The sequence below is a fragment of the Dipodomys ordii genome, unplaced genomic scaffold (genome assembly GCF_000151885.1).
Source record: "Dipodomys ordii isolate 6190 unplaced genomic scaffold, Dord_2.0 Scaffold1, whole genome shotgun sequence".
Classification (NCBI taxonomy): Eukaryota; Metazoa; Chordata; class Mammalia; order Rodentia; family Heteromyidae; genus Dipodomys; species Dipodomys ordii.
In genome coordinates, this window is record NW_012267217.1 from 66,977,930 (window position 1) to 67,004,439 (window position 26,510).

Here is a 26,510-nt window from a genome sequence, read left to right on the forward strand (position 1 = left end):
GGGGCTTGAACTCTGGGCCTGGCGCTGCCCCTGCGCTCTTCAGCTCAAGGCGAGCGCTCTACTGCTTGAGCCACAGCGCCACTTCCGGTTTTCTAGTGGTTTATTGGAGATAAGAGTCTCACGGACTTTCCTGGGCTGGCTTTGAACCACGATCCTCAGATCTCAGCCTCCTGAGTAGCTAGGGTGACAGGCGTGACTATTGGCGCCCGGCATAAGCACTTCATTCTTGAAGCCAGTGAAAGCAGAGCCATGTCCAGCAGAAGGGACCGCGCGGCGGGACCGCACTATCACCGGGGCCAGGCCGAGGGCGCGGGGTGACTTCCGCAGGCGCCTCGAGGTTATTGTGGGATTTTCAGCACCGTTCTCCCGCCAAGAATGCGGAATGCAAATCACCGGCGTCCTTCCCGCTCTTTTAGACACGCACCTGACCAATCACAGTGCCGGCGTATTGGCACTGACCAATAAGAGTATACGTCGCCACGCAGTGGGCGGGCCGCCGGCGGCCGTTACCCATGGGACACCGCGACTGCCCTTGCCCTGAGGCGGCGGCTCCTAGCGGGCGCTGACGGTGTGGCGGCGCGGGCGGCGACGGTGCAGGTGCGCCGAGGCGGACGCCGGGCGGTGCGGGGAGCGCGGGGGACCGCCGCTGGGCTCCAGCGCCGTGGGCGCCGCATGCCCAGGTGCGGTGGGCGCTGGCGGGCAGGCCGGTGGGCTGGGAGACCTGGCGGCCCAAAATGGCTGGACGGGCCGCGGGCGTCGCGGCCCCGGCGGCCTGGGCGCGCCGGTTCCTCCTGGCGCGGGTCGCCGAGAGCTGGCACCGGGCGGTAGGGCGCCTGCCCTGCCAACCGTGAGTTCAAACCCAGGTTCCACGAACAGTGAGAGAAACAGTGGGGGCCGGAGTTCGGGGGCGGCCTTGCAGACGTGCGCACCGGTGACTCTCCGGCGCATGCGCAGGAACCGTGGCGGCTCTGCCGGGGTGGGGCGGGGTGGAGTGGGGAGCGCGGGCAGCGCCCCAGTGGGGAGCAGTGGGGTCGAGCCGAGCAAGGCCCGCGCGGGGACCTGGGGTGAGGCTCCTGCGATCCGCCCTGTAGGACTTCACAGCTCGAAACAGCATGGCGAACTGTGGGGTAGATTTGCCTTTCCCACCTGTGGCCTGGGGAGAGGTTCTTGCACAAAGCCCGGGAGGATCCCGTCACACTGACCGGCCCTGGCCCCTGCTGGGCACGAGGGAGGCGTCCTGGAGGAAGAGTCCTGCGGCTTCTGCTTGGAGCCCTTGGGCCTGCACCCAGAGCGGAATTGCTGGGGTTGCCCGGGGCGCTGCGTTTAACTATCAGAGGAATTGTTGCGCTGTGGTTGCCAAATCCATCCCTCTCCCCCCCCCCCAACACACACACTCTTATCGTTACCACCTAGCAGTTGTGCAGCCTTACCTTCTTGTAAGTTTTGAGTTGCATCTTCCCATCATTAACGATAGCGACTTTGCATGACATTTCTAGGGGGGAAAACGTTTATTCTGGATATTTGCAGGTATTTTTGCTATACCAAGATTTTTCCTTTTTGGTAAGAGTCTGGGTGTTCACATTAAAGAACAAATTTGTAACACATTGCAAATTTGGGTACACACAAGCATTATGTGAATGAGAATCTAGGTTCAAATAAATACTTCAAAATTTTGCAAAAATGCCGGTGGCTCACGCCTGTAATCCTAACTACTCAGGAGGCTGAGATCTGAGGATCACATTTCAGAGCCAGCCCGTGAAGGAAAGTCCATGAGACTCATCTCCAATAAACTACTAGAAAATCGGAAGTGGTGCTGTGGCTCACGAGGTAGAGTGCTAGCCTTGAGCTGAAGAGCCTGAGGGTCAGTGCCCAAGCCCAGAGTTCAAGCCCCACGACCAACCAAAAAAAATTGCACAAGGTAAAACTGCTGTTACCACAAATCTTTTTGGAAATAACTATTTTAAATTAAGGAGTTTGCTATTCCTAAATATTTAATTTTTCAAATTTCTAATTAAAACTTGTAATATCTAATTAATAGACATTATTCACATAGACCAGTATCCTTGTTATTTTTTATACTAATAGTATTGAGTCTAAAAAAATAAGTGAGTTGCCATGTAGCTCACATCACATACACCGCTCAAGTGTATGTGATGAAATTGTTTTTTAAACTTAATCCACATTTATGGGGTTGGGAAGGTGGCTCACTGGCAAAGCGCTTGCCTTGCCATGCTTGAGGCCCTGGGTTCAATTCCTCAGCACCCATAAGCAAAAAAAAAAAATTTTTGGAAGTGGCGCTGTGGCTCAAGTGGTAGAGTGCTAGCCTTGAGCTGAAGAGCTGAGGGGCAGCGCCCAGCTCAGAGTTCAGGCCCACGACCGGACCCAAAATAAAACAAAACAAACTTAATCCACATTTAAAATATTTACTTGACATTCCTAGGATAGGAGTGTGTATGTGTGCGTGTGTGTGTGTGCGTGCAAGAACTGGGACTTGGCCCTTGTGGTCAGATCACTGTCCCTTAGCTTTTTCTCACAAAGTTGAGTCACTGTTCTATTTGCATTTTTTGATGGTTAATTAAGTGTCTCATGGATTTTCCTGCCTAGGCTCACTTTGAGTCTTGATCTTCAGTTCTTAGCCTTCTGAGTAGCCAGGGTTACCAGCATGAGCCATCAGTGCCCAGCTATTGTCTAATAATTCCTTAAACTAGAAATTACTAATTCAGTTTTAAATCTAGTTGTAACATTGAATTATGTGTATGGTCATGTACATTTTCTCAAGGAAGTAGGTTTGTAATTTATATCAGATTTTCAGAGTACACACTTCCACACATCAGGATCCACTCCTTGGTCTACTGACAAATAGAAATATAAAAGAGTGTTAAGAAGCCAAGTATGGTGTTGCAGACCTGGAGAAGCAGAAGTAGGAGAACACTGAGTTGGAGTCCAGGATGGGCTACATAGTAGAACCCTATCTTGTTTATACTTGTTTTTGCTCTAAAGAAAGTTCTCCCCTGAGTTTTTGAGAGTGACAGGCTGTTCTCATTGTTTGCATGTTCTGTGATCTTTCACTGTGATTTACGCATCTAGGTTCAAAATTTGTGAAGACCATTTAGGTTAGGTATTGAGTTCAGTTGTGAATGTGGTGATGTGAGAGCTTAACTAGGTTGAAAGGTTAGGGTTTTAGGGCAAGGGAAGGGTGGGAGGGAATAGTTTACAAGGAGATCAGTAGGAAGGAAATACTGGATTATAGTGCAAAGATAGGAAAAAGATGGAAAGCAGGACAAGAGATGAGTATAAAAGACTAGACGAATGAAGACAGAAACCCTGCAGTCTACTCCATTGAAGTACAAGTTTGAGAAGTAATGAATCTCAATCCCTAAACTCTAGTGCAGCCAATTCTAGGCAGCCTAAGCTGGTGCTGATATTCCCAACCCTTTATCACAACCCATAAAAACAAAAAGATCAAGGTGTAATGAGGGTGTGCACTTGCCTAATGTGTAAGGCCCTAAATTCAGTTCCCAACACTGCACATAAAGAAAAATGTATCTGTTAAGCACTTGCTGTTAAGCCAAGTCTTTACATTTGTTAGCCAAAAGGAATTTCTAAAACATTAAATCAAGGCTTGACTATCTACAGCTCAGTTTCCTAGGATCCTATGTCTCTATTTATTTTTGTTAGTCATGGGGGGTGAACTCGGCCTGGCCGCTGTCCCTCAGCTTTTCAGCACAAGGCTGGTGTTCTGTCACTTGAGCCACAGCACCACTTTCAGCTTTTTCCGCTTCTCTGGTGCTGAGGAATTGAACCCAGGGCCTCATGCACGGAAGGCAAGCACTCTACCACTGAGCCACCTTCCCAGCCCCTAGGATTGTATGTCTTTGTATCATCTCTGTCACTGTCTACCAAAAAAGAAACAACTTTTTTTAAAAAAAATACAAAAACTATTTGTTACTTTCTTCCTAGTTCAGTGAGTACACTACAGATACAAATTTTTATATGTAAGACATTTGTTATTCATATATATCCTTATTTTTATATTATTTTACTTTTGTACATGGATCAGTAGAGATAATGATTCATGTTTGTTTATATATGATTACTCTTTTTTTTCTTTTGTCAGTCATGGGGCTTGAACTCTGGGCCTGGGCGCTGTCCCTCAGCTCTTAAGCTCAAGGCGAGTACTCTACCACTTGAGCTACAGCGCCACTTCCGGTTTTCTGGTGGTTTATTGGAGATGAGAGTTTCACAGACTTTCCTGCCCGGGCTGGCTTTGAACCAGTATCCTCAGATCTCAGCCTTCTGAGTAGCTAGAATTACAGGCATGAGTGACTGGCGCCCTGCTGATTACTCTTTTTCATTGGAGCTGATCTAAATTTTTTTTTTTTTAGGATGCTCTCTTTGTTCCTTCCCTGATACTCTTTGAACTGGCTAGCCCTGACTTGACCTTCATGATTTAGGATAGTTTGCACTTTAAAGTTCTCTTTGCCTTTATTGACATAAGCATGATACATCATTGCCTACTTAATTGTCTGTGATCCACAAAGTATATACAGGCTATATTATTTGGCTAGGATTTCAATTTTTATCACATCTTAAGTAAAATTCCGATTATACTTTATTATCTATCACTGTTTTTATTAGTTCACATCATTTGTACAAGGGGGAGTTTCACTGTGACATTTCCATATTTATGCATAGTGTATCTCTTTCAAATTCTTTCCCTCCACTCCCCATTTCCCTCTACCCCCCAATTCCTTGATCATCCTCATCCTCACCCTCTCCAGTCACACACCCCTCCTCTGGTGTCCACCTACAACCTGTTTTGCTTTATCACTAATATTTTAGTGTATATTAATTGCACTAAGCGTTTTCACTGCAGTGTTTCACACGTGCTTGTATTAAATTTTAATCAGAATAACCTATTGCTTTCTCTATCCCGGTGTCACCAAGCCTCTATTACCAGCAGCTTTCATTGGGAGTCCTCAGGCCTTGTTCATACACAGTTGCAGTGTATTTTGAAATCATTCACCTTTTATCTTTCTTTTTTCCTTTCCTTTGACCTTCACTCATTAAACAATACCATAGTTAAGAGTTACGTTTTGGTATATGAATGTTTTTGTGTGTATATGTACATGATTATGTCTTTTAGATCTAGCTTCCACAAATGAGGGAAAATATTCAGTGTTTGGGTTTTAAAATGTGATATATCTTGCAACTGATGTCCTCCAAGTCCACTTTCCTGCAAATGATGTGATGTCATTTTTATAGCTATGTAGTATTCCATAGTATATGTTCACCATATTTTCTTTATCCACTCTGTTATTGGACACCTTGGCTAATCGAACAGTTTGGTATTATGAGCAGTGCTATAATAAACATGTATGTTCACTGTACATTGATATATAGCATAGCAATGAATTCCATCCATGTTAGGACAGGGTCAAAGTATAGGTCTATTTTCACTTTTTGAGGGACCTCCACACTGAGTTCCATAGTAGTTGTATGGGTTTACATTCCCATAAACAGTTTATGAGGTTTCCTGTTTTCTGGAATCCTCCCTGACATTTGTTGTTGATTTCCTGATGATGGCCATTCTGACTGAGGTGCGATGGAAATTCAGTGTAGTTTTGATTTGTATTTCCTTTATGGCTAAGAATAAGGAACATTCTTCATGTATCTATTAGTCATTTGTACTTCTGAGAACTGTTAAATTCCCTTGCCTGTTTTATAATTGTTTTATTATTTAAGTTTTTGCTTTTGGATATTCTGGATCGTAACCTTTAGCTGTTGAATAACTAGTAACGATTTTTCTTTCCCATCCCATGGGTTTTCTCTTGATTCTAGTCATTGTTTCTTTTGCTATGCAGAAACTTCTTAATTTGATATAGCCCCATTTGTCAATTTGTATTATTGTTTCCTGGGCAGTTGGAGCTTTATTCAGAAAATAATTACCTATGCCTCTTCCAGAGTTTTCCTCTAAAAGAGTTAAAAGTTTCAGATCTGTTCTTGAGTCATTTGGAGTTGATTTTAGTAATAGTGTGAGATAGAGGTCAAGTTTGGGTCTTCTGCAAATAGATAATCAGTTTTTCCACCACCATTTGTTGAAAAGGCTGTCTTGTCTCATGTGAATATTCATTATGAGAAATTAAATTGCTGTAATGATGTGGTTTTATTCCTGAGACTTCTATTAGTCTTTCAATCTTATTGCCACCAATATGGAGATTTTGTTATTATTTCTCTGTAGTATAATTTTTTTTCATCAGTCATGGGGCCTGAACTCTGGGCCTGGGCGCTGTCCCTCAGCTCTTCAGCTCAAGGCTGGTGCTCTACCACTTGAGCCACAGCACCACTTCTGGCCTTTTCTGCTTATGTGGTACAGAGGAATCTAACCCAGGGCCTCATGCAATCAAGGCAAGCACTCTACCACCTAGCCACCTGTAGTATAATTTGAAGTCCAGTATTGTGATACCTTTGGCATTGCTCTTTTGGCTCAGAATTGTTTTTATTATTTGATGTCTTTTGTGCTTCCATGTGAATTTTTTAGTTGATTTTTCTATTTCTGTGAAGAATGACATTGGACTTTGGGAGGGATATTACATTAAATTTATAGATTATCTTTGGTGGTATGGCCATTTTCACAATATTAAATCTGCTAATCTATGATGAGCATGAAAGGCCTTTTGTCTTCTTTTGTCTTCTTCAGTTTCTTCCTTCAAGATTTATAGTTTTCATTGTAGAAATGTTTCACTTCCTTAGTTAAGTATTTTATGGTTTTTGAAGCTATTGTGAATGAAATTTTTTCTGATTTCTTTCTTAGCCTGTACATAGTTAACATAGAAATGCTATTGGTTTTTAATTATATTCAGTAGAAAGGAGTATCAATTCAGCATGTCAGTTTATGAGTATGACTCTTAATCAATGTTACCTGTTCGCTACTGACTTTTCAGTGTTGGTTTTATATTCTGCTGTTTCCAAAGGTATTTTTATCAGATCAATTCATTTTTGGTGGAATCTATAAGATATGTTAAGAATAGGCTCATATCATCTGCTAACAGGGATAATTTGACATATGCCTCTTTTACTCCGCTTTATGTCTTTCTATTGACTTGTTTCTCTAGCTAGGATTAACTAATACAATATTTAGTGAGATTGGAAAGAATGAACACTCTTGTTTCTCACTCAGTGATTTCAATTTTTCCCATTTAGTATGATGTTGGCTAAAAGTCTGTCAAATAGAGACTTTTTATAGGACAATTATATACCTTATATAATTTTTGCCCTTGATTCTGTTAGTGAGATGCATTATATTTATAGATTTGTATATGTTGAACTGTACATTCATCCCTAGGATGAAACCAGCTTGATCATGATGTATGATCTTTTAATTAGTTGCTAATACAGCTTGAAAGAATTTGAGTATTTTTCCATAAATGTTTATCAAAGAGACTAGTGTATAATTCTCTTTTATTCGTGTCCTTGACAAGGTTTTGGATGAATGTAATACTACTTTTGTGTGTGTGTGTGTGTTTTTTGTTTTTTGTCAGTCGTGGGGCCTGAACTCTGGGCCTGGGTGCTGTCCCTCAGCTCTTCAGCTCAGGGCTAGTGCTCTATCAGTTGAGCCACGGCACCCACTTCCGGCTCTTTCTGCTTATGTGGTGTTGACGAATTGAACCCAGGGCCTTGTGCATACAAGGCAAGCACTCTACCACTGAGCCACCTCCCAGCCCTGTAATACTACTTTGTAGAATGAGTTAAGTAGAATTATTTCTTTCTAGCTCAGAAAAGTATTTGAGAAGTATTGGTGTTAAGTCTTTGAATGTCTGATGGAATTCAATAAATCCATTGGTTCTGGGCTTTTCTTTGTTGGGAGACTATTACCGTTTCAGTCTCATTGCTTGATATACATAGGTTTAAGTGGCTTAAACCCTCTTGCTTTGATTTTTGTAGGTCAATTGAGTTTAAAAATGTGTCAATTTCCTTTAGATTGTCCAGTTTTCTGGAGTATTCAGAACTTTCAAAGTATTCTCATGAGCCTTTGGATTTCATTACTATTTGTTGTACTATTCTTTTTTCCATATCTAATTTTGTTGATTTGAGTCTCTTCCCACCTTTTGGCCAAATTAGCTAGGGGTTTATCAATTTTATTCATTCAAAGAATGAACTTTATTTCATTATTTCTATGTAAGTTATTTTAGTCTTCATTTATTTCTGCCCTGATATTATTTCTTTTTGTTTGTTAATTTTTGGCTTGTTGTTCTAGAAAGTTGAAGTGTATCATTTGAAGTATATCATTAGTCTATTTATTTGGGAATTGTCTTTTTTTAATGTTAGGTGTAAGATTTCCCTTAGCATGGCCTTTGCTGGTTCTAAAGTTTCTGGTAGGTTGTGTTCTCATTTTTATTAAATGCTAGGAGCTATTTTATTCCTTCCTGCTTCCTAATCTTATTTATACAATGGTTTAGTGGTCATTCAACAATATGTTGTTTAATCTCCATAGGTTTGAATATTTTCTGTGGTATTTTTTTCTGCTGATATGTGCTAATTTAATTCTAATACGAGCTAATAGAATAAAGGGAGTTATTTAGTTTTTTTTACATTTGCTAAGACTTCCTTTATATTGTAAAATGTGATTGTATGGAAAAATTCCACAGGCAACAGAGAAAGTTGTATTGGGCATCAACTGAATCACATACTCTGTAGATGTCAAGTCTATTTTGTCTCCTATGTCATTCAGTTCTCAAATGCTTTGGTGAGTTTTTATTTGGATCCTGAGAGTAGGATATTGAAGTATCATGCTATTGTACTAGAGTCCGTCAGTGTTTGTCTGTCTGGATGATCCTTTTCAGAGTTAGGGAAGTTTTCTGATTCTGGGTTTTTGTTGTTGTTTTTTTTGGTTTGTTTTATTGTTGTTATTGTTTTGTTTTGTCAGTCATAGGGCTTGAACTCTAGGCCTGAGCACTCTCCCTGTGCTCTTCAACTCAAGGCTAATACTCTACCACTTGAGCCACAGCACCACTTCTGGCTTTTATCTGTTTATGTGGTGCTGAGGAATCCAACCATGAGCCTCATGCATATGAGGCAATCACTCTACCACTGAGCCACCTTCCCAGCCCTCTTGATTCTGTTTTAGTGAATTAGTATCTATCCCACTAGTTGTGTTTCTTCTTCTATACACATAATTTCTAAGTTTGGTCTTTTGATGGTACCCCAGTAGTCTTCTAAGTTTCACTCTTTATTTTCTTAGTGTTTTTTTTTTCCAAAACAGTTGGATAATTAGTTCCTCTGCTTTTATCTTTAAGCCTTGATACCCTGTTTTCAACTTGTTCTCTTCTATTGGCTGGGCTTTCAATTGAGTTTTTCATTTGGTGTAAACAAATCTTCATTTCCAACATTTCAATTTGATTTTTTTCAAGATTTCTATGTTTATTGAATTTCTCTTTGATATCCTGTGTTGTCTTCTTTATTTCATTCAGCATTGTTTGTTTAAACTCTTGTTGAGCTCAGTTCTTCGAATTTGTTCATCTTACACATCACTGCATAAATTTTCATCACTGTTTAGCACAATGTCTAGGCACAATGGCAGGACCCTGTTATCCCTGGCAGCAGGAGAACACACAAGTAGGATAGCATCCCTGGGCTTAAAGCTAGACCCTACCTCTAAACTAATCAAGGCGCAAGGGCCATGTGTGTAGTTCAAATATAGTAAGTAGATCACCTAGCAAGTTTGAGGACCTGAGTTAAATCCCTTGTACTGTCCCCCCTTCCCCCCCCCGTCACCCTACAAAGAAAGATTTGAAGGAGTTAATACAAGATAAAGCTTGGATTTTGGTGGTGGTGGTAGTGTTCATCATGGGGCTTGAACTCTGGGCCTAGGTGCTGTCCCAGGTGCTAGCTCAAAGCTAGCCCTCTATCACTTTAGCCACAGCACCACTTTCGGTTTTCTGTTGCTTTATTGGAGATAAGAGTCTCAGGGACTTTCCTGCCGGGGCTGGCTTTAAACTGTTAAACTGCAGATCCTCAGATCTCAGCCTCCTGAGTAGCTAGGATTACAGGTGTGAGCCACTGACGCCCAGCTCATATCTTGGGTTTTTTGTTGTTATTTATCCTATGGTTGATTCTTTTCTCAGCCATTTCTGAGTGATTTCTTTAAAAATTGTTTCCTTAGGAAAGTGCTTATCTTATGAAACTTTCAAGTAACCTTTTTATGGCATATTGACAATCTCAATTTTAGATTTTTTTTAAATCCCTTACTAGTATATCCCATTTTGACCAGGTACCAGTGGCTTACATCTGTGACCCTACCTACTCAGGAGGCTGAGATCTGGAAGATTGAGTTTCCAGGCCATCCCAGGCAGAAAAGTCTATTAGATTTCATCTCCAGAAAAGTAGTAAAAATCCAAGCTGTAGGCATGGCTCCAGTGGTAGAGTGCCAGCCAAGAATGTAAGCTAGAGGTCCTGAGGGGGAAGGAGGAGGAAAGGAAGAAGAGATTTATCTCCATTTTGTGCTGGGAGTGTGTCTCGTCAGAGTACTTGCTTAGCAAGCACAAGGCCCTAAGTTTAAATCCCAATCTGCTTTTTAAAAAAATTAAAAGATACTCCATTTATTGGCTCAAATTTTTCTTTTAAAGACATGAGTTCTCACTGTTTGCACAGGCTGGCTCCACAAGCCTGGCTTTAAGCAATCTGCTTCAGTCTCCTACCTCCTGGGTAGCTGGGACTATAGGCATGGGTCAGATGCTCCTTTTCTCATTTCTGATTTTTTTAGTTCTCTCTTGAATTTGTCTGATACTTACATTTATCTTTTTAAAAAATTGGTTTTGACTTTAGTTACTATATTTGCTATTCTTAAATTGGTTCTTTCTGTTTTTGTCGCAACTTTACTATTTGGTTTGTCTTTCGGTCTTTTCTAAATTGGACTGATGAGTTTTCAGTTTTATTTAATAAAAAAAAGCATCTAAAGCTGGAGGCTAAGGTCAGTGGTAGAGCACCTGACTAGCAAGCATGAGATCCTGATTTCAAACTCTTAATACCACAAAAAAAAAAAAAAACGATAAGCATATAAAGCTGTGCCTTCTTTTGTTTATAACTTGGTTTATGACCTAGAGATTTGGGTGTCTATGTACTTACTATAATTAATTTACTTTTCATTTAGTGGAGTCCACTGCCTTTTAAGTGGTAAGTTTAGGAGTCAGATCTACTACACAGGTTGTATTCATAGGAAAAGATCTTATAATGTCTTTTCACTAGGGATCAGGAAAAAGGATCTACAATTATCTTTTTTTAGGATATTGAAATAGTTTAGAATTAGTCAATTCTTTGTTTTCAAACTCAGTAAATATCTTTGTAATACCTGATCCCTAGAATTCCATTGATGACACATCATCTTTTTTAAGAGTATGGACAATGTAAAGTATGGACAAGTAGGGGATAGAGGATCAAAATGATGATGTGTGTTGACTGACAATTTCATCTTACTTTCTGGATTCACTCATGTGTCCACTGAAGTGTCTTAGTTTTTCTCTGAGTGACTAGTTCTGGCTTCATGTGCAGTTGGGTTTAAAGAATTACTGTTACTAATGTTAAAAAAAAAAGCAGCATTATTGAGGTATGTTTTACTCATCCCAGTGTTTTTAGTAATCTTGTCAAGTGGTACGATCATCACACCATATGTTACTTTGTGTGTGTGTGTGTGCATGTGCATGCATACGTGCGTGCAGGTCCTCAGGCTTGAATTCAGGGCCTAAGCTCTGTCCATAAGCTAATTTTGCTTAAGGCTCCACTTCTATTGCTGGCACTGGTGCTTGAAGTCAGGGCCTGGGTGCTATCCCTGAGCTTTTTTTTTTTTTTTGTCGGTCATGGGGCTTGAACTCTGGGCCTGGGCGCTGTCCCTCAGCTCTTCAGCTCAAGGCGAGCGCTCTACCACTTGAGCTACAGCGCCACTTCCGGTTTTCTGGTGGTTTATTGGAGATAGGAGTCTGACGGTCTCTCCTGCCTGGGCTGGCTTTGAACCAAGATCTTCAGATCTCAGCCTCCTGAGTAGCTAGGATTACAGGCGTGAGCCACCAGCGCCCTCCCTGAGCTTTTTTACTCAAGGCTGGCATGCTACAACTTGAGCTATGCTCCATTTCCAGCTTTTCTTGTTGAGATTGGAGATAAAAGTCTCCATGATCTTTCTTGGCCAGACTAACTTATAACTGCAGTCCTCAGATCTCAGCCTCCTGAATAGCTAAACTTACAGGCATGAGCAGTGGGCACCTGCCTCATGAATAGTTTTTAATACAATGTGTTCTAAGTTCAATGTTCTACCTTTTCTAGAATACACATTATTGAATGATGCAGGCCACTTCCATGATGGAGGCAGCGACTGGAAAAGGCTACTACAATAATGGGGGAAGTCTGAAAAAAGGTGAGGATCTAGACCCATTGTATGATTTGCATGATGGGCACTAAATATAACTGTGCCCGACAATTTCCCTTCCACTGTTGCTGTTTTGTAAGTCATCCTTCCATGAAGGTAGTACATTCAGAGAAAGAGAGAGAGAGAGAGAGAGTGTGTGTGTGTGTGTGTGTATTGATCCTGTGGCTTGAATTCAGGGCCTAGGCATTATCCCTGAGTTACTTTTGCTTAAGGCTAGTGCTCTACCACTTGAGTCACAGCTCTCCTTCTGGTTTTTTGATAGTTTAGTGAACACAGGAGTCTCACAGACTTTCCTGCCCCAAGTGCTTCAAACCATGGTTCTCAGATCTCAGCCTCCTGAGTAGCTAAGATTATATGCAAGGATTATATGCCTAGCATATCAGCATGTTTTTAACTTGGGAAATTCCCTCCTATGATCTTTGGATATGGGAAGTTCAGGTGTAGTACCTTCCAGGAAAGCAGGTTTGGGGAGGGAAGGGTTGATAGGTCCCATTGCTTCTAAATAAAAAGTTGAAAATGTACATGTTAACATCTGCTGCACAGGAAGTCATATTTTTTTTCTTACCATAAATCTGGAATTTATTTTTCTATTTTTTTCTTTTAATGGGCATTGGAGTTTTAAATTATAGCCGTGCCTTCCCACTGAGTTACACTCTCAGCACTTTGGATTAGGTTTTTGTTTTGCTTTGCTTTGTCTTTGGTCTTGTGCTTTTTGCCTGGACTGTACTCTCACTACAGCCCTCCTACCTTTACCTTCAGTTTAGCTGGGATTATAGACATAAACTACAATACCCCTCATGTTCTTTGAGATAAAGATTTCACCAACTTTTGGCAGGAGGTCAAGAGGGCTGGCCTGCTTGAAAGTCCTATCTCTGCCATGTAGCTGGAGAATTTCTTTTTCTGATGGAGTGGTTGGAAAGAAAATAAGAAAGTAGCACCCGTGGCTTATGCCTGTAAATCTAGCCTTCTTGGAAGACAGAATAGGAGGCATTTGAGTCAGTCTATCCCTTGCAAAAAAGTTTACATGATTGTTGCCTCAAAAATAACCAGTGAAAAGCCAGTCGTCAGTGGCTCATGCCACTGTAATCCTAGCTATGCAGAAGGTTGAGATGTGAAGATTGCAATTCAAAGCCAGCTCAAGCAGAAAAGTCCCCATGAGACTCTTACCTCCAATTAATCACTCAAAAACAAGTGGTGCTGTGGCTCACCCCGGCGCCAGTGGCTCACACCTGTAATCCTAGCTACTCAGGAAGCTGAGATCTTAGGATCACAGGCAGGAAAGTCTGCGAAACTCATTTCCAATAAACCTCCAAAAAACAGGAAGTGGCCTGTAGCTCAAGTGGTAGAGTGCTAGCCTTGAGAAGAAGAACTGAGGGATAGTGCTCAGGCCCAGAGTTTAAGCGCCATGACCGACCAAAAAAAAAAGAGAGAGAGAGAGCTAGAGCACTAGCCTTGAGCACAAAGAGGTGTAGGAACAGCACTCAGGTCCTGAGTTCAAGTGCCACAACCAACAACAACAAAACAGCAAAAAACAGAGCTGAGGTGTGGCTCAACTGGTAAAGCCCCAGCCTAACAAGTAGGAGGCCCAGATTTCAAATTCTAATACAGGAAGGGGTGAGGGGAAAGAGGGAGCAAAGAAAGAGGAAGAGGGAGCACTGCTGGCAGGAGCATAAAAATGGAAATGACTGGATTATACGTGCTAAAAAATATATGTGGCCTAAAGTGTTACATGATATTCTGCAGTACAACAGAAATCCCACCACCTTATTCAGGAGCCACAGTTAAAACAGAAAAGATTTAAGATAATAAGATTTAAATTTATTTTAAAAATAAACAAGTTAAGAAACAAATGGACTTAAAAATGTGAGGTGTGGTCAGGTGTCAGTGGTTCATGCCTGTTATTCTAGCTTCTCAGGAGGCTGAGATCTGAGGATTGAGGTTTGAAACTATCGGCTTAAGCAGGAAATTCTCAGATTCTTCCCTCCAATTAACCACCCAAAAAAGCCACAAATGGAGCTGTAGCCCAAGTGGTAAAGTGCCAGCCTTTAGTAAAAAAGCTATCATCCCCTGACTACAGGCCCAGTACCAACACTAAAGAACAAACAAAAAATGGAGGTGTTGGTGTTAAGTATAATTAGTGTCAAACACTGTAAGAGATAAAGGGTATCATTTTTCAAGTGACAAAGCTACATTGTACAGTGAAGATATCATTGTGAATCCTATTGGAACGATCAATAAGCTGTGCATTCTGTGCATTCCTGCATCAGGATTGGAAGTCTAGGGAATGGCTTCTAGAGATTGGATGTGAAAATGGTTATCCATTCACTTGCAGCTCAAAATACACTGCAAATTATGAACTTTAAAATGTTTAATCTGGAGAACAATGTAAAAAGAAATATTAAAAATAGATTACTTAGCCAGGTACCAGTGGCTCACACCTGTAATCCTAGCTACTCAGTAGGCTGAGTTCTGAGAATTACAGTTCAAAGCCAGCATACGCAGAAAAGGCCATGGGACTCTTTTTTTTTTGGGGGGGGGGGTCCGGTCGTGGGGCTTGAACTCTGGGTCTTGGTGCTGTCCCTCAGCTCTTCAGCTCAAGGCTAGCACTCTGCCACTTGAGCCACAGTGCCACTTCTGGCTTTTTTTTTTATTCTGCTTATGTGGTGCTGAGGAATCGAACCCAGGGCCTCATGCATGCAAGGCAAGCTCTGTACCACTGAGCCTCCTTCCCAGCCCCCATGGGACTCTTATCTCCAATAAACTACTCACCCAAAGCCAGAAGAGGCACTGTGGCTTAAGAAGTAGAGCAATAGCCTTAAGCAAAAGAAGCTCAGAGACAGCCAGTGCCCAGGCCCTAAGTTCAAGGCCCAGAACCAGAAAAAGAAAAAAAGAAAAAAAAAGAATACGCAACTAACCTGCTACATATAAAATAACCATAGGTTATATAAGATATATGGTATGACAGTTAAGACACTACTATACTGTTGTACAAAGAGATAATAGGTTAACAAAACAGAGTTAAGTAAAAATAGACTCCTAGACAATTACGCTATAGAAACCAGAGGACTTACAAATACATAAGAATACTGTTGAAGCCAGATGCTGGTGGCTCAAGGGCTGTAGTCCCAAGTGCTCAGGAAGCTACAATCTGAGAATCACAATTTGAAGCCAGCCCATGCAGAAAAGTCCCCCAGATGTTTATCTCTAAAATAACAAAAAAAAAAAAGGCAAAGACTAAAGATGTGGCTGTAGAGCATTAGCTAAGCAACCGTGAGGCCAAGTTCAATCTGTGGTTCAGGTCAGGGAGGGGAGTAGGAGAGGGTCGAAGAGGATTAGGGGGAGATACAGACACTGTTTAACTCAGAAGAAAACAAACTATAGATTGCCAAGCACCAGTGGCTCATGCCTGTAATCCTAGCTACTCAGGAGGCTGAGATCTGAGGATCACAGTTCAAAGCCAACCTGGACAGGAAAGTCTGTGAGATTCTTCTCTCCAGTTCACCACCCGAAAATCAGAAGTGGCACTGTGGCTCAAGTGGTAGAGTGCTAGCCTTGAGCTGAAGAGCTGAGGGACAGTGCCCAAGCCCAGAGTTCAGGCCCCAGGACTGACCAAAAACAACAAACGACTACAGGTTATTCTCAAATGGTGTTAAGACAGTTGACCATTTGGGAACAAAATTAAGTTAGATCCCTATCTTATGCTCAAGAGAAAAATGAATCGTAAGGGGCTGGGAAGGTGGCTCAGTGGTAGAGTGCTTGCCTTGCATGCATGAGGCCCTGGGCTCAGCACTACATAAGCAGAAAAAGCTAGAAGTGGTGCTGTGGCTCAAGTGGTAGATCACTAGCCTTGAGCTGAAGAGCTGAGGGACAGCACCCAGTCCCAGAGTTCAGGCCCCACGACCGGACCCAAAAAAAAGAAAATGTATTTTCAATTGTCTAAATTTAAAAAAAACAAAAAAGATGAAAACCATAGTTCTTTCTTTCTCTCACTACCTACCATTCCTAATTAGCTGCCAAGATTTGTCAGTTGTGGAATATCAGTGTCTTCTCCAGTCCTGCTGCTAAACCCTTGATCTGCTTGCCTTTACTTCCCTCTTTTCACACTTTATCGTTACTGTTGCCACCGCTGTGTCCAACTCATTCCAGTCACATGACTAACCCTTAAAGAGATTTAGTGGTCTCACCGGCCCTAAAATAGAAGCCAAATGCTTTAGCTCATCATAAAAGGTCTCTGACAATTCATAATTCCTGTCACTCCCATAAAATATCGTACAGTTTTCTAACAGTGCTATGTTCTTTCATGTAGCTAGATGCATTTGCTATTAGTTTTGCCCAAGATAACTTACGTTTTCTTTTTCTTTTTTTTGGTTGGTCGTGGGGCTTGAACTCTGGGCCTGGGCGCTGTCCCTCAGCTCTTCAGCTCAAGGCGAGGGCTCTACCACTTGAGCTACAGCGCCACTTCCGGTTTTCTGGTGTTTTATTGGAGATAGGAGTCTCACGGTCTCTCTTGCCCGGGCTGGCTTTGAACCGCGATCCTCAGATCTCAGCCTCCTGAGTAGCTAGGATTACAGGCGTGAGCCACCAGCGCCCGGCTATAACTTACGTTTTCTAGTAAACACTTTGTTCTATATTTTGGGAGTTTTTTATTTTTACATTTTTTATTATTTCTTTAAGTACGTGTACAAAGAAGTTTTCATTCTACAAAACAGAATATGAGCTCTTGTAAACACTTTTTACAAGTTAAATGTACTCAATTTTCCTTTCTTTTCAAAATTGCCTGCTCCATAACCACCCTCTTGTCAGGCATTTGATTGCATTTTGGGTGTTTATCTAAGACCCTGGGGGAAGCCAAGAACATGTAGATGCTTTTCCCCTATTTTTTACACATTGCTGAAGACTGGTACTAGGAAGCACTCAAAAATTTATTAAATGACCTTTAAAAAAAAAAAGGCTTCCTGTGAGACCTGTCAATAAATAAATGGCTACTCCATAATAGAAAACTCCTTACCATTAAAAATTGAAGAAGATCTTGGCTCCTGTGTTTTCTTAGATTGTTGTAATGAAATGCCATTGACTGAGTGACTTAACATGGTTATGTCTGGAAAAGCATCTCTTCCTAGCTTGTGGATGGCTATGTTCTTGTTGTGTCTTCACATAAGAAAAAGGACAAAAAGAATGCTCAGATGTCTTTAGAAAGGCACTAATCCTATCATGAGTGTCCTTTCCTCATGACTGCATATAAACCTGATTACCTCCAAAAGCTCCATCTCCATATAACATCACACAGCTATAACTTAGGCTACAGCTTCAGTATACAATACTAGAGGTGATAGTTCAGTTTGTGGCAGCTACCATAAGAGGTATTCATTGTGGGTAACATTTAAAAGTATTTCTACATTAGGAAAAGTTTGCACCAGAGGATGTCTAAGGTCTTTTCTAATATTTAGTGTCTGTAGTATTGCTGTTAACATTTGATTCTCTTTTTTAATCAGATAAATCTTCTAATCCCAAGAAAGAAAATTCATTGTCTTCCAGTAGTTCTAATGAGTTCAAATCAACTTTTTCTGCTGATGAGTGGAATTCCTTGTCACTAAAGCAAAGAGATAAGGACAAAGGAATCAGCAATATTGACAACATGCATTTATTACAGTCATCTTTTGCAGCTAATCAAGAAACTAATATAGAGAGTACTCACTGTCAGTCAAGTGAGTTTGAAGATGGTATTGACTATGCCTTTTTGAATGAAACATACTCTATTCATTATTCAGAGTCAAAACTCAAAAATGAAAATGTTACTCTTTTAAATTCAGATTTCAATCCTGGAATACTTAAACGAGAGGAGAACTTTTTTGATAGTTTGGAACATCAGGATAATAAGACTATTAGCTTAGAAAGGATCCTCAAAGTTTCAGATGCTGACTATAAAGAAAATGGTGAAGATATGCAAAAGTATGATATAGATGAAGACTCACAGCAGGAGTATCACAGTGCAGAGCAAGAGTATATAAGTAAGCATTTATCTTTTGACCAAGCAAAAGCATTAAGTTTATCTGATCTGGATGTTGTTGAATTAACAAATCCAGGGTATGGAGTCAGATGTGTTAGCAATCTAGAAGAAAGTTGTCATGTTGAGTTTGGGAGTGGTTCTACTACATCTTTGAATTCCCTTAATGCTTTTACACAAGAATATTCACCTCATGTCTCTAAATTTCAAAATTCTGTTATATTAAAAGAATACCATGAACCAGACCTTGGAAGGTATAATGAACAAGAGACAGTATTTGATGACATTGTACAAAGATGCAGTTCTCTTGGGAGCCAAGACTCTCAGTCTAAGAGTGGTTTCTTAAACACTCAAAAAGCACTAAAAACAAAAACTTATACTAGAAAAGTGAAATCTCAAGTATCAGAAAGTAAAGATTTTTGTGGAAATACAGCTGCTGATGACAGATCATTACATCACTTTGGAGACCCTAGCACATTACCTCAGGACAAATCTTTTGAGACACTGCAGCCACACAACAATTGCCAGACATACTGGAACTCTGTTTTTGATGATTCAGTCATTTCTGCCTGTGGATATTCCTATTATGAAAGCCTGCAAAGCACTCCTGAGCCAGGCTTGGGTTTTTCTGCTGTCCTACCAAGGATTACAATCAATCAGGCAACCGAAGAGGATCGTTCTCTTCATGTTGCTCATCCTACAAATAAAATGTTCTCTCATGATATGAAAGGAACATGTCCCAAATCAGTAACAAATACAGCAAGTTCTGCGATCACAATTAATCAAGCAGTGGATGTTAGCACTGATTTTAGGGCTTGTTTCACAACCAGCAGGGCAACAAGCGCAGCTTTTTCTGTAGTATCTACATCAAGCAATACAGAGATAACCATGATGAGTAAAAAGCGGCCTGCCCAGCGTCACTGTGACAGTCATAGGAGTGTGGGTTGTAACACTGACAGGCTACGCGATCATGACTGTGTGGAGACGCAGACACTGCCCTTGGAAGGATCAGGAAAATCTCTCTCACCAAATGGAAGTTTCCTAAATAAGGTAAAACCAGCATGATTCATAACAATTGTTATCTTTATAGGTTTATTTTACTTAATGAAGTTCTGCTGATTTGGTTTTGTTCTATTGTAAGAAAGTATTTTCTTGTTGAGAAAATGCTAGTTGAAGGGAAAGAGTTAACAGATTGCCATCAGCTCTATCCTCTGGTGGTAAATATGCCACAGAATCCTTTTAAAGTTTGATTTTATATTTTTACCAATTTGGAACTCCAGAAATGTATTGTTTGCCAGATGTTTATAATTCAATTTGAAATTTTGTCTCTAGGATTCCCAGGAATTAAAAACATCTGATGCCCCAGACATAAAGAAGCATCCTGAAAGGTAAGCCAAATATAGAGGCTTACAGATGTGTATGGGAAAATCTCAAAGTGGAAATTGTGCTCAGTGTAGCCTGCTTAGCCATGTAGGATTACAGATAAAAGAGACTTCTAAGAAATTGCCTTATCTGGACATCGGTGGCTCACGCCTGTAATCCTAGCTACCCAGGATCGTGGTTCAGAACCAGCCTGGGCAGGAAAGTCCATGAGACTCTTATCTCCAGTTAGCCACCAGAAAACCAGAAGTGGCGTTGTAGCTCAAGTGGTAGAGCACTGGTCCTGAGCTGAAGAGCTGAGGAACAGCGCCCAGGCCCAGTAGTTCTTCAAGCCCCCAACCAACAACAACAACAATAAAAATTGCCTGCTCCCTTCACTTACCTTCTAACATAAATCATAACATTTATAGGACTTATTGAGACTCATGTCATCTTTTATTTATTCAAACCAAGCTTATACTAATTTAATTTTCCATTTTCTTTTGATTCACCTATAGCTCAGAACAAAATAGCACCTATGGGAAAATGTCATATACGTGAAGTAAATAACCACATTCCTTGAAGCATTTTGTCTTAGTTTTAATTCGTTGTTTTATTTACTTTGCATCTCTTGCTGATAATTAAGGCATAGTAGAGACTCAGGAAGTAAGAGGGGAGAGAAACATGAAAACTAAGTTAGTTCCTATGCTCTGGAATCATTTATTTTTTTCCCCTTCATTTTTCCAGTGAATTTCATCTGGTATCCCAACTCTCCACAGTTCAGTAGAAAACTGGATTTTCCAAAATAGCTGGAAGTAGCAATTATGGGAACAAGGAAAATCTCCCAGAACTGTTAACCCTCAAAAAAATGTAACAACTTGGGCTTTTTGAAACATCATCATAAAATATTTGCTTTTACTAGTGTAAATTATGTCTTTTTTTAACAGTCATACATTTTAGAACAATTTCAATCTTAAAATACCTATAACTGTAAAAAGATGTTGCTGGAAGTGTAGTTCAAGTGGTAGAACCACCTGCCCAGTAAGTGTGAAGCCCTGAATAACTGCCCCAAAAATGTGTTTAACCAGGCACAGTTGGCTCACATCAATAATCTTAGCTACTTGAGAGGCTGAGATCAAGAAGATTCAGGTCCAGACCAGCCAGTAAAAAGTGGGATGAGGCATCATCTCAGCTAGGCAGGAATCATAAATAGGATCTAAATGATAGGATCATGGTCCAGCCGACCTGGCAGAAAATAAGATCCTACTCAAAATTAAAAAGCAAAGGGGGCTTGGGAGTGTAGCTCAAATGGTAGCCACCTTCCTAACAAGCACAAAGCTCTTGAGTTCAAACCCCTACTACTATGGGGGGAAAATTTTTTGACCACACATTCACTTAAAAATTGCAAACAAGGAAACATCATTGACTCTGGATAACTCATTTTTCTCAGGATAATGAAAGTATTTCCTTTGGGTTGAATTCTTTTTTGGTAAAAAGAAAGTAAGGATTTTAAAATTGTTTACTTACTTGACTCTTAAAATATATTTAGCTGCTTCTTGATACCCTTGTTTTCTGAAGCCATTGGGTATGCCTGTATCCTCTCTCCTTAGTAAGAATTGACTTGAACTTGACAAGAGAAATGAAAGAAGTTTAAAATTGTTCTACAGTGATGTTATTATCATTCGAAAACCCTTGGAATCTTACTAGTACTATTTTTTCTGTTTTAAAGGGAATTTCAGCTTTCTAAAGAGATTGAGAAGAATTTGCCATCCACATGCTGTCAGAAAATAATGCAAAGAGCCATAAAAGCTGAGATGCACCTTTTAAATGTTCACTATGAGATGTGCCATCGCCACTGTTGTGATATCTACAAACTTGTAATGGAAAATAGACCAGGATTATATAGGTGTTTTATTAACTCTGTAATTTGTTATTTAAGTTCAGTCTAAAAAAATTTTAATTTCCATTTTTTCCAGGCAAAATAAGGGATGGGTTATAAGTGAAGAACATGGTAGCTGTCTTAGGGGTAATGGACTTTAACAAGTAACACTTCTGACTTTCACAGTGAAGCAACAGTGTGTGATTGGAAAGCTGTCCAGTGAGAAGATAGCTATGCAGTTTCTTTATAATGTCCAAGTAAGCATAACCAACCAGAGGCTTTTGCATGGTTATTCTACCACATTCTCTCTGGCTTATCTATTGAGGATTGCTTATACCGTGACAAGGAAACATCTACCATGGTTCTTTTTTTCTTAACTATAATAGAATTAGAACTAAGTAAATAATATGTTACTATTGTTAAATGGGTGACTTGGACCCAAATAATTTAGTCTTTAACTTTGACCAGGAATTTATCAAGTACTTCTGCTAAGAAGGAATTGGGATCAGCACTACTTTCAGTTTGGGGAGACTTAAAAGTTAGATATATGAATTTGAAAGAAAAACTCCAGCAGGGCATACAACTGGAAGAGCTGCCCCCACTGTCAGTAGAGTCGAAATTGTTGTCTACCTTCTCTACTTTTGCTTCCAGGGTACGTATGTGTTTTAACAATCAAATGTTTGCTTCATTTAGACAGAAAGCATTTTTTATTATTATTTTTAAGTAGTTATACAAAGAAGTTCCCATTCTACAAAACAGTATATGAATACAAGATGGACAGAAAGCATTTTAAACAAGCATTTTTTTTCCTTTTTTCTGTTTCCAGCTAATGAAAGAAGACTCACATGAGTAAGTTAAAAATCCATCTAATTTAAAACTTACTTCAGCTAAAAAAGCTATTTATTTCAGTTCATTCAGAAAACTGATACATCCCTTAATGAAATGTTTTCTGTTCAGCTTTTTAGGAGTGGATTCCGAACTAGATAACCAAGGCACACCTGACAGCGATGTGTCTACAGGTCCAAAACAGGCACACTCAGAAGTGAGTTTTTAATAGTTCATCGGTATAAAAAAGGCACACTCAGAAGTGAGTTTTTTATAGTTCATTGGTATAAAAAAGGCACACTCATAAGTGAGCTTTTTATAGTTCATCGAGCTTTTATAGTTCATCAGTATAAAACAGGCACACTCAAGCGAGCTTTTTTACAGTCCATCGGTATAAAAAGAAGTGAGTTTTTTTAACAGTCTATTGGTATAAAAAAGGGACACCCAAAAGTGAGTTTTTTTAATAGTTCATCAGTATAAATCTTTGGCATTATGGCTTTTTAAGAAAAGGTTAATTTTCAGTAACCCTTATGTCCTCCATTTCATTCAAGTGGCTTTTGTTGCATAGTACTCTCAAAGGATACGTGAGCATAGTAGGAACATGATGATATGTTTAGGTTCAGTCCCATTCAGGTTGTTGTCAACAATACATGGGTGAAGTATGGTGGCCATAAATTATCATCAAGCCAAGAGACTTGTGAGTGCACAGAAGTAGTACTATTAATAATTACTTCACCATGAGAGTAGATGAAAACCTTGTACTGCCCCAGACAAACAATGATGTATTATCACCATCATGTTAAGTCAGAAGGGTTTAGACTACTATTTTGTTCCTTCATCTCATTAGGTAAAGTAACATTTCCTTCATTTTGTACAAAAAGTGTTTTAATTCCTCCTTACAAAATCTGTCTTAGATGTTTAATTTCTCATGTTCTCCCAAGGAAATATTTGTGAGATGGTAACTGAGAAAGAGTGTTTAACTAGTGTAAGAACACAGTGCAAATTGTGAAGTGACAAAGAAACATACGTTATATTCCAGTATCAAAGGAGGAAGCAGTGGGGCCTGGGGTAGAAACACTGGAGTTTGTATGCCCTTTTATAAAGTAATCCTCAGATGAATTCCAGAGACACAGTGAAATACTTGATGAAAGTAGCTTTCTTTCTCCCAAGGCAAATCACTTAATCAAATTATTCCATTGTTAAGCTTAAGTTTTTTTGTTTCTTCTCCATCCTGGGGCTTGAACTCAGGGCCTGGCTACTATCCGTGGGCCTCTTTATGCTCAAGGCTAGTGCTTGTTCTACCACTTAAACCATAGCACCACTTTAGGCTTTTCCTAAGTAATTTATTGGAGATAAGAGTCTCATTGACTTTCTTGCTGAGGCTGGCTTTGAACCAATATCCTTGGATTCCTGAGTAGCTAGGATTACAGACATGAGCACCAGTTCATTGTTAAGCTTTAAAGAAAAAAAAAATGGGGCTGGGAAGGTGGCTCAGTGGTAGAGTGCTTGCTTTGCATGCATGAGGCCCTGGGTTCAATTCCTCAGCACCACATAAGCAGGAAAAACTAGAAGTGGCACTGTGGCTCAAGTGGTAGAGCACTAGCCTTGAGCTGAAGAGCTGAAGGACAGCACTCAGGCCCACAGTTCAGGCCCCACGACAGAAAGAAAGAAAGAGAAAGAAGAGAGAGAAAAAAACCTCAACTCTGCATACAGACTTAACCAAAGCCAAATTGTGGTACAAATTGTGGTGCCAATGATGTTGTTCAGTGTTAAGTGCTTACCTAGCATGCACAAGGCCCTGGGTCCCACACCAGTACTGAAATCAAACAGAAAAAAATAAGAGCACAACAAACAAATATATAATATTTATAAACTTAGTTTGACTGTAAGTTATTCAAGTTATTTTTATATCTGTCTCACTAAATTAACTGGTCACTAGAGAAAGCTGCCACAGTGTAGTGTTTCTAAATTTCTGTTGATGTGCCATCTTCACAGTTTACCATAGCAATATAAACTTGTGGTGTTAATTTGTATTTTTCTTTAAATTACTCTTGTTTTTCTTTTGTTGTTCTAGCATCTCACACATGCTAGATAAGCACTCTACCACATGCTACATCTCCACCTCACAAATTGCTCTCTATTTAAAATAAATTTATACACAAAGAACAGCTTAATATTTTATACAGAAAAGAAATTTTACCTTTAATAGATAAAAGGTATACACTAAATCAAATATATAAGAAAATAATAAAAGCCAGGTGCCAGTGGCTCACGCCTGTAATCCTAGCTACTCAGGAGGCTGAGATCTGAGGATTGAGTTTCAAAGCCAGCCCAGGCAGAAAAGTCCGTGAGACTCTTATCTCCAATAAACAACCAGAAAACTGCAAGTGGTGCTGTGGCTCAAGTGGTAGAATGCTGGCCTTGAGTTGAAGAAGTGAGGGACAGTGCCCAGACCCAGAGTTCAAGCCCCACGACTGACCAAAAAAAAAACGAAAGAAAAGAATATTTTTATATATACTTCAGAAATCATCTCAAATACTTATAGTGTGTGTATGCCACAAGTTGTTAAATAATACTAGTATTTGCACATTGTTCCTGCAGACTAAGTTCAAATACTAATTCTCATCAACTTAAACCCAGTTTAAGTTTTGTAAAGCCAGCTTGGTAATGATTTTATTCTCATAATCTTTATTAATTGGGGTGGCTAAACAAGGCTAGTGAAAAGTTCTTGTCATATAGTAGGAATGCAGTAATTGTTAGTCCTTATTACTTGTTTTTGTTGTTATTATCTTTATTCTCAGATGTCTTTATTACCTGATAATAGCCACCCTAAACAAGATATATCACCTAAGAAAGATGATTTGGAGAATGATGATATAAATGTAGACTTTAGTCAACTGAAACTTGATGATAAAGGTCAGTATAAAAATGTTTTATGTAGTTGTCAGAAAACATATTAATATATTCCTAGTATTCATTAGTTTTTTTTCTCTAAAAGATTATGATCATTGGAAATAAAGCTGTGGCTCACAGTAGTAGAGTCTAGCCTTGAGCAAAAGAGCTCAGGGACCATGCCCAGGCCCTGAGTTCAAGCCCCATAACCAACAAAATAAATAAAAAATAAATTTTTTAAATTTAAGAAAAAGGTTATGATCATTCCAAAAAGATAATTTACTTTTAATAAAATAGAGTACTACACTGTAATCCCTTCAAAATGTTTGCTGTTGTTCTATTGCATAAGATAAGTTTTTTCATCAGTAAAGAACAACTCAGAAAAGTAAGGCTTTACAGGTTTGGAATGAGTGTTAACTAAAGACAAACTAAGAAGCAGATCACTCAGACTAAAAAGAACTTTGTGTGCGTGACTACCAAGAATCCCTTCTTATAAAATCTGTGCTCTGGTTCTCTTACTTTACATTTATATGTCAAACTCTAGTAGTCGTAAGTTTTCAGCCAGGTGTCAGTGACTCACCCTTCTAATCTTAGCAGCTCAGCACTCTGGATCTCAGTTCAAAGCCAGCCCAGGAATAAAAGTCCTCCAGACTCTGTTTTCAAAATAGCTACCAGAAAGTGGGCTGGAGCAAGGCTGAAACAGTGCCAGCCAGGCAAGCATGAGGCCCCAAACTAGCATACAAAGCAAGTTTTCAGAGGGTTACATATTCTGCATACGTCAGCTACATTATATATAGCTCATTCTTTGCTCATAGATCATGTGTTTGATACCTTAGAGTGCAGAAATTACCATGAACGAACTGAAGACTGGTTTGATGCTACAGAAAACCTAACAGGAGTAAACTTCTCAGGAATACAAGAAAATCAGATTGAAAATGACAGAGAGAATCTGAAGTTTCCACTAGGTTGGTTCTTAAGAATTTACTGAAGGGGCTGGGAAGGTGGCTCAGTGGTAAAGCGCTTGCCTTGCATGCCAGAGGCCCTGGGTTCGATTCCTCAGCACCACATAAGCAAAAAGAAAAAAAAGCCGGAAGTGGCGCTGTGGCTCAAGTGGTAGAGCTCTAGCCTTGAGCTGA

At 40.0% G+C, this 26,510-nt stretch overlaps 1 protein-coding gene across 1 annotated transcript in view; it reads left to right on the plus strand.

Annotated features, from left to right (window-relative positions):
* The first annotated feature begins 12,327 nt into the window (after nucleotides 1-12,327).
* The window catches only part of Rbm44 (RNA binding motif protein 44), a 25,257-nt gene continuing 11,074 nt past the window's right edge, over nucleotides 12,328-26,510 (plus strand). Inside the window, exons 1-9 of the mRNA XM_013023755.1 lie at nucleotides 12,328-12,403; nucleotides 17,908-19,469; nucleotides 19,752-19,807; nucleotides 21,508-21,684; nucleotides 22,126-22,309; nucleotides 22,484-22,506; nucleotides 22,615-22,699; nucleotides 25,284-25,398; nucleotides 26,211-26,339. Coding sequence (XP_012879209.1) covers nucleotides 12,328-12,403; nucleotides 17,908-19,469; nucleotides 19,752-19,807; nucleotides 21,508-21,684; nucleotides 22,126-22,309; nucleotides 22,484-22,506; nucleotides 22,615-22,699; nucleotides 25,284-25,398; nucleotides 26,211-26,339 — 2,407 coding nt within the window. The remainder of the gene's footprint in view (nucleotides 12,404-17,907; nucleotides 19,470-19,751; nucleotides 19,808-21,507; nucleotides 21,685-22,125; nucleotides 22,310-22,483; nucleotides 22,507-22,614; nucleotides 22,700-25,283; nucleotides 25,399-26,210; nucleotides 26,340-26,510) is intronic.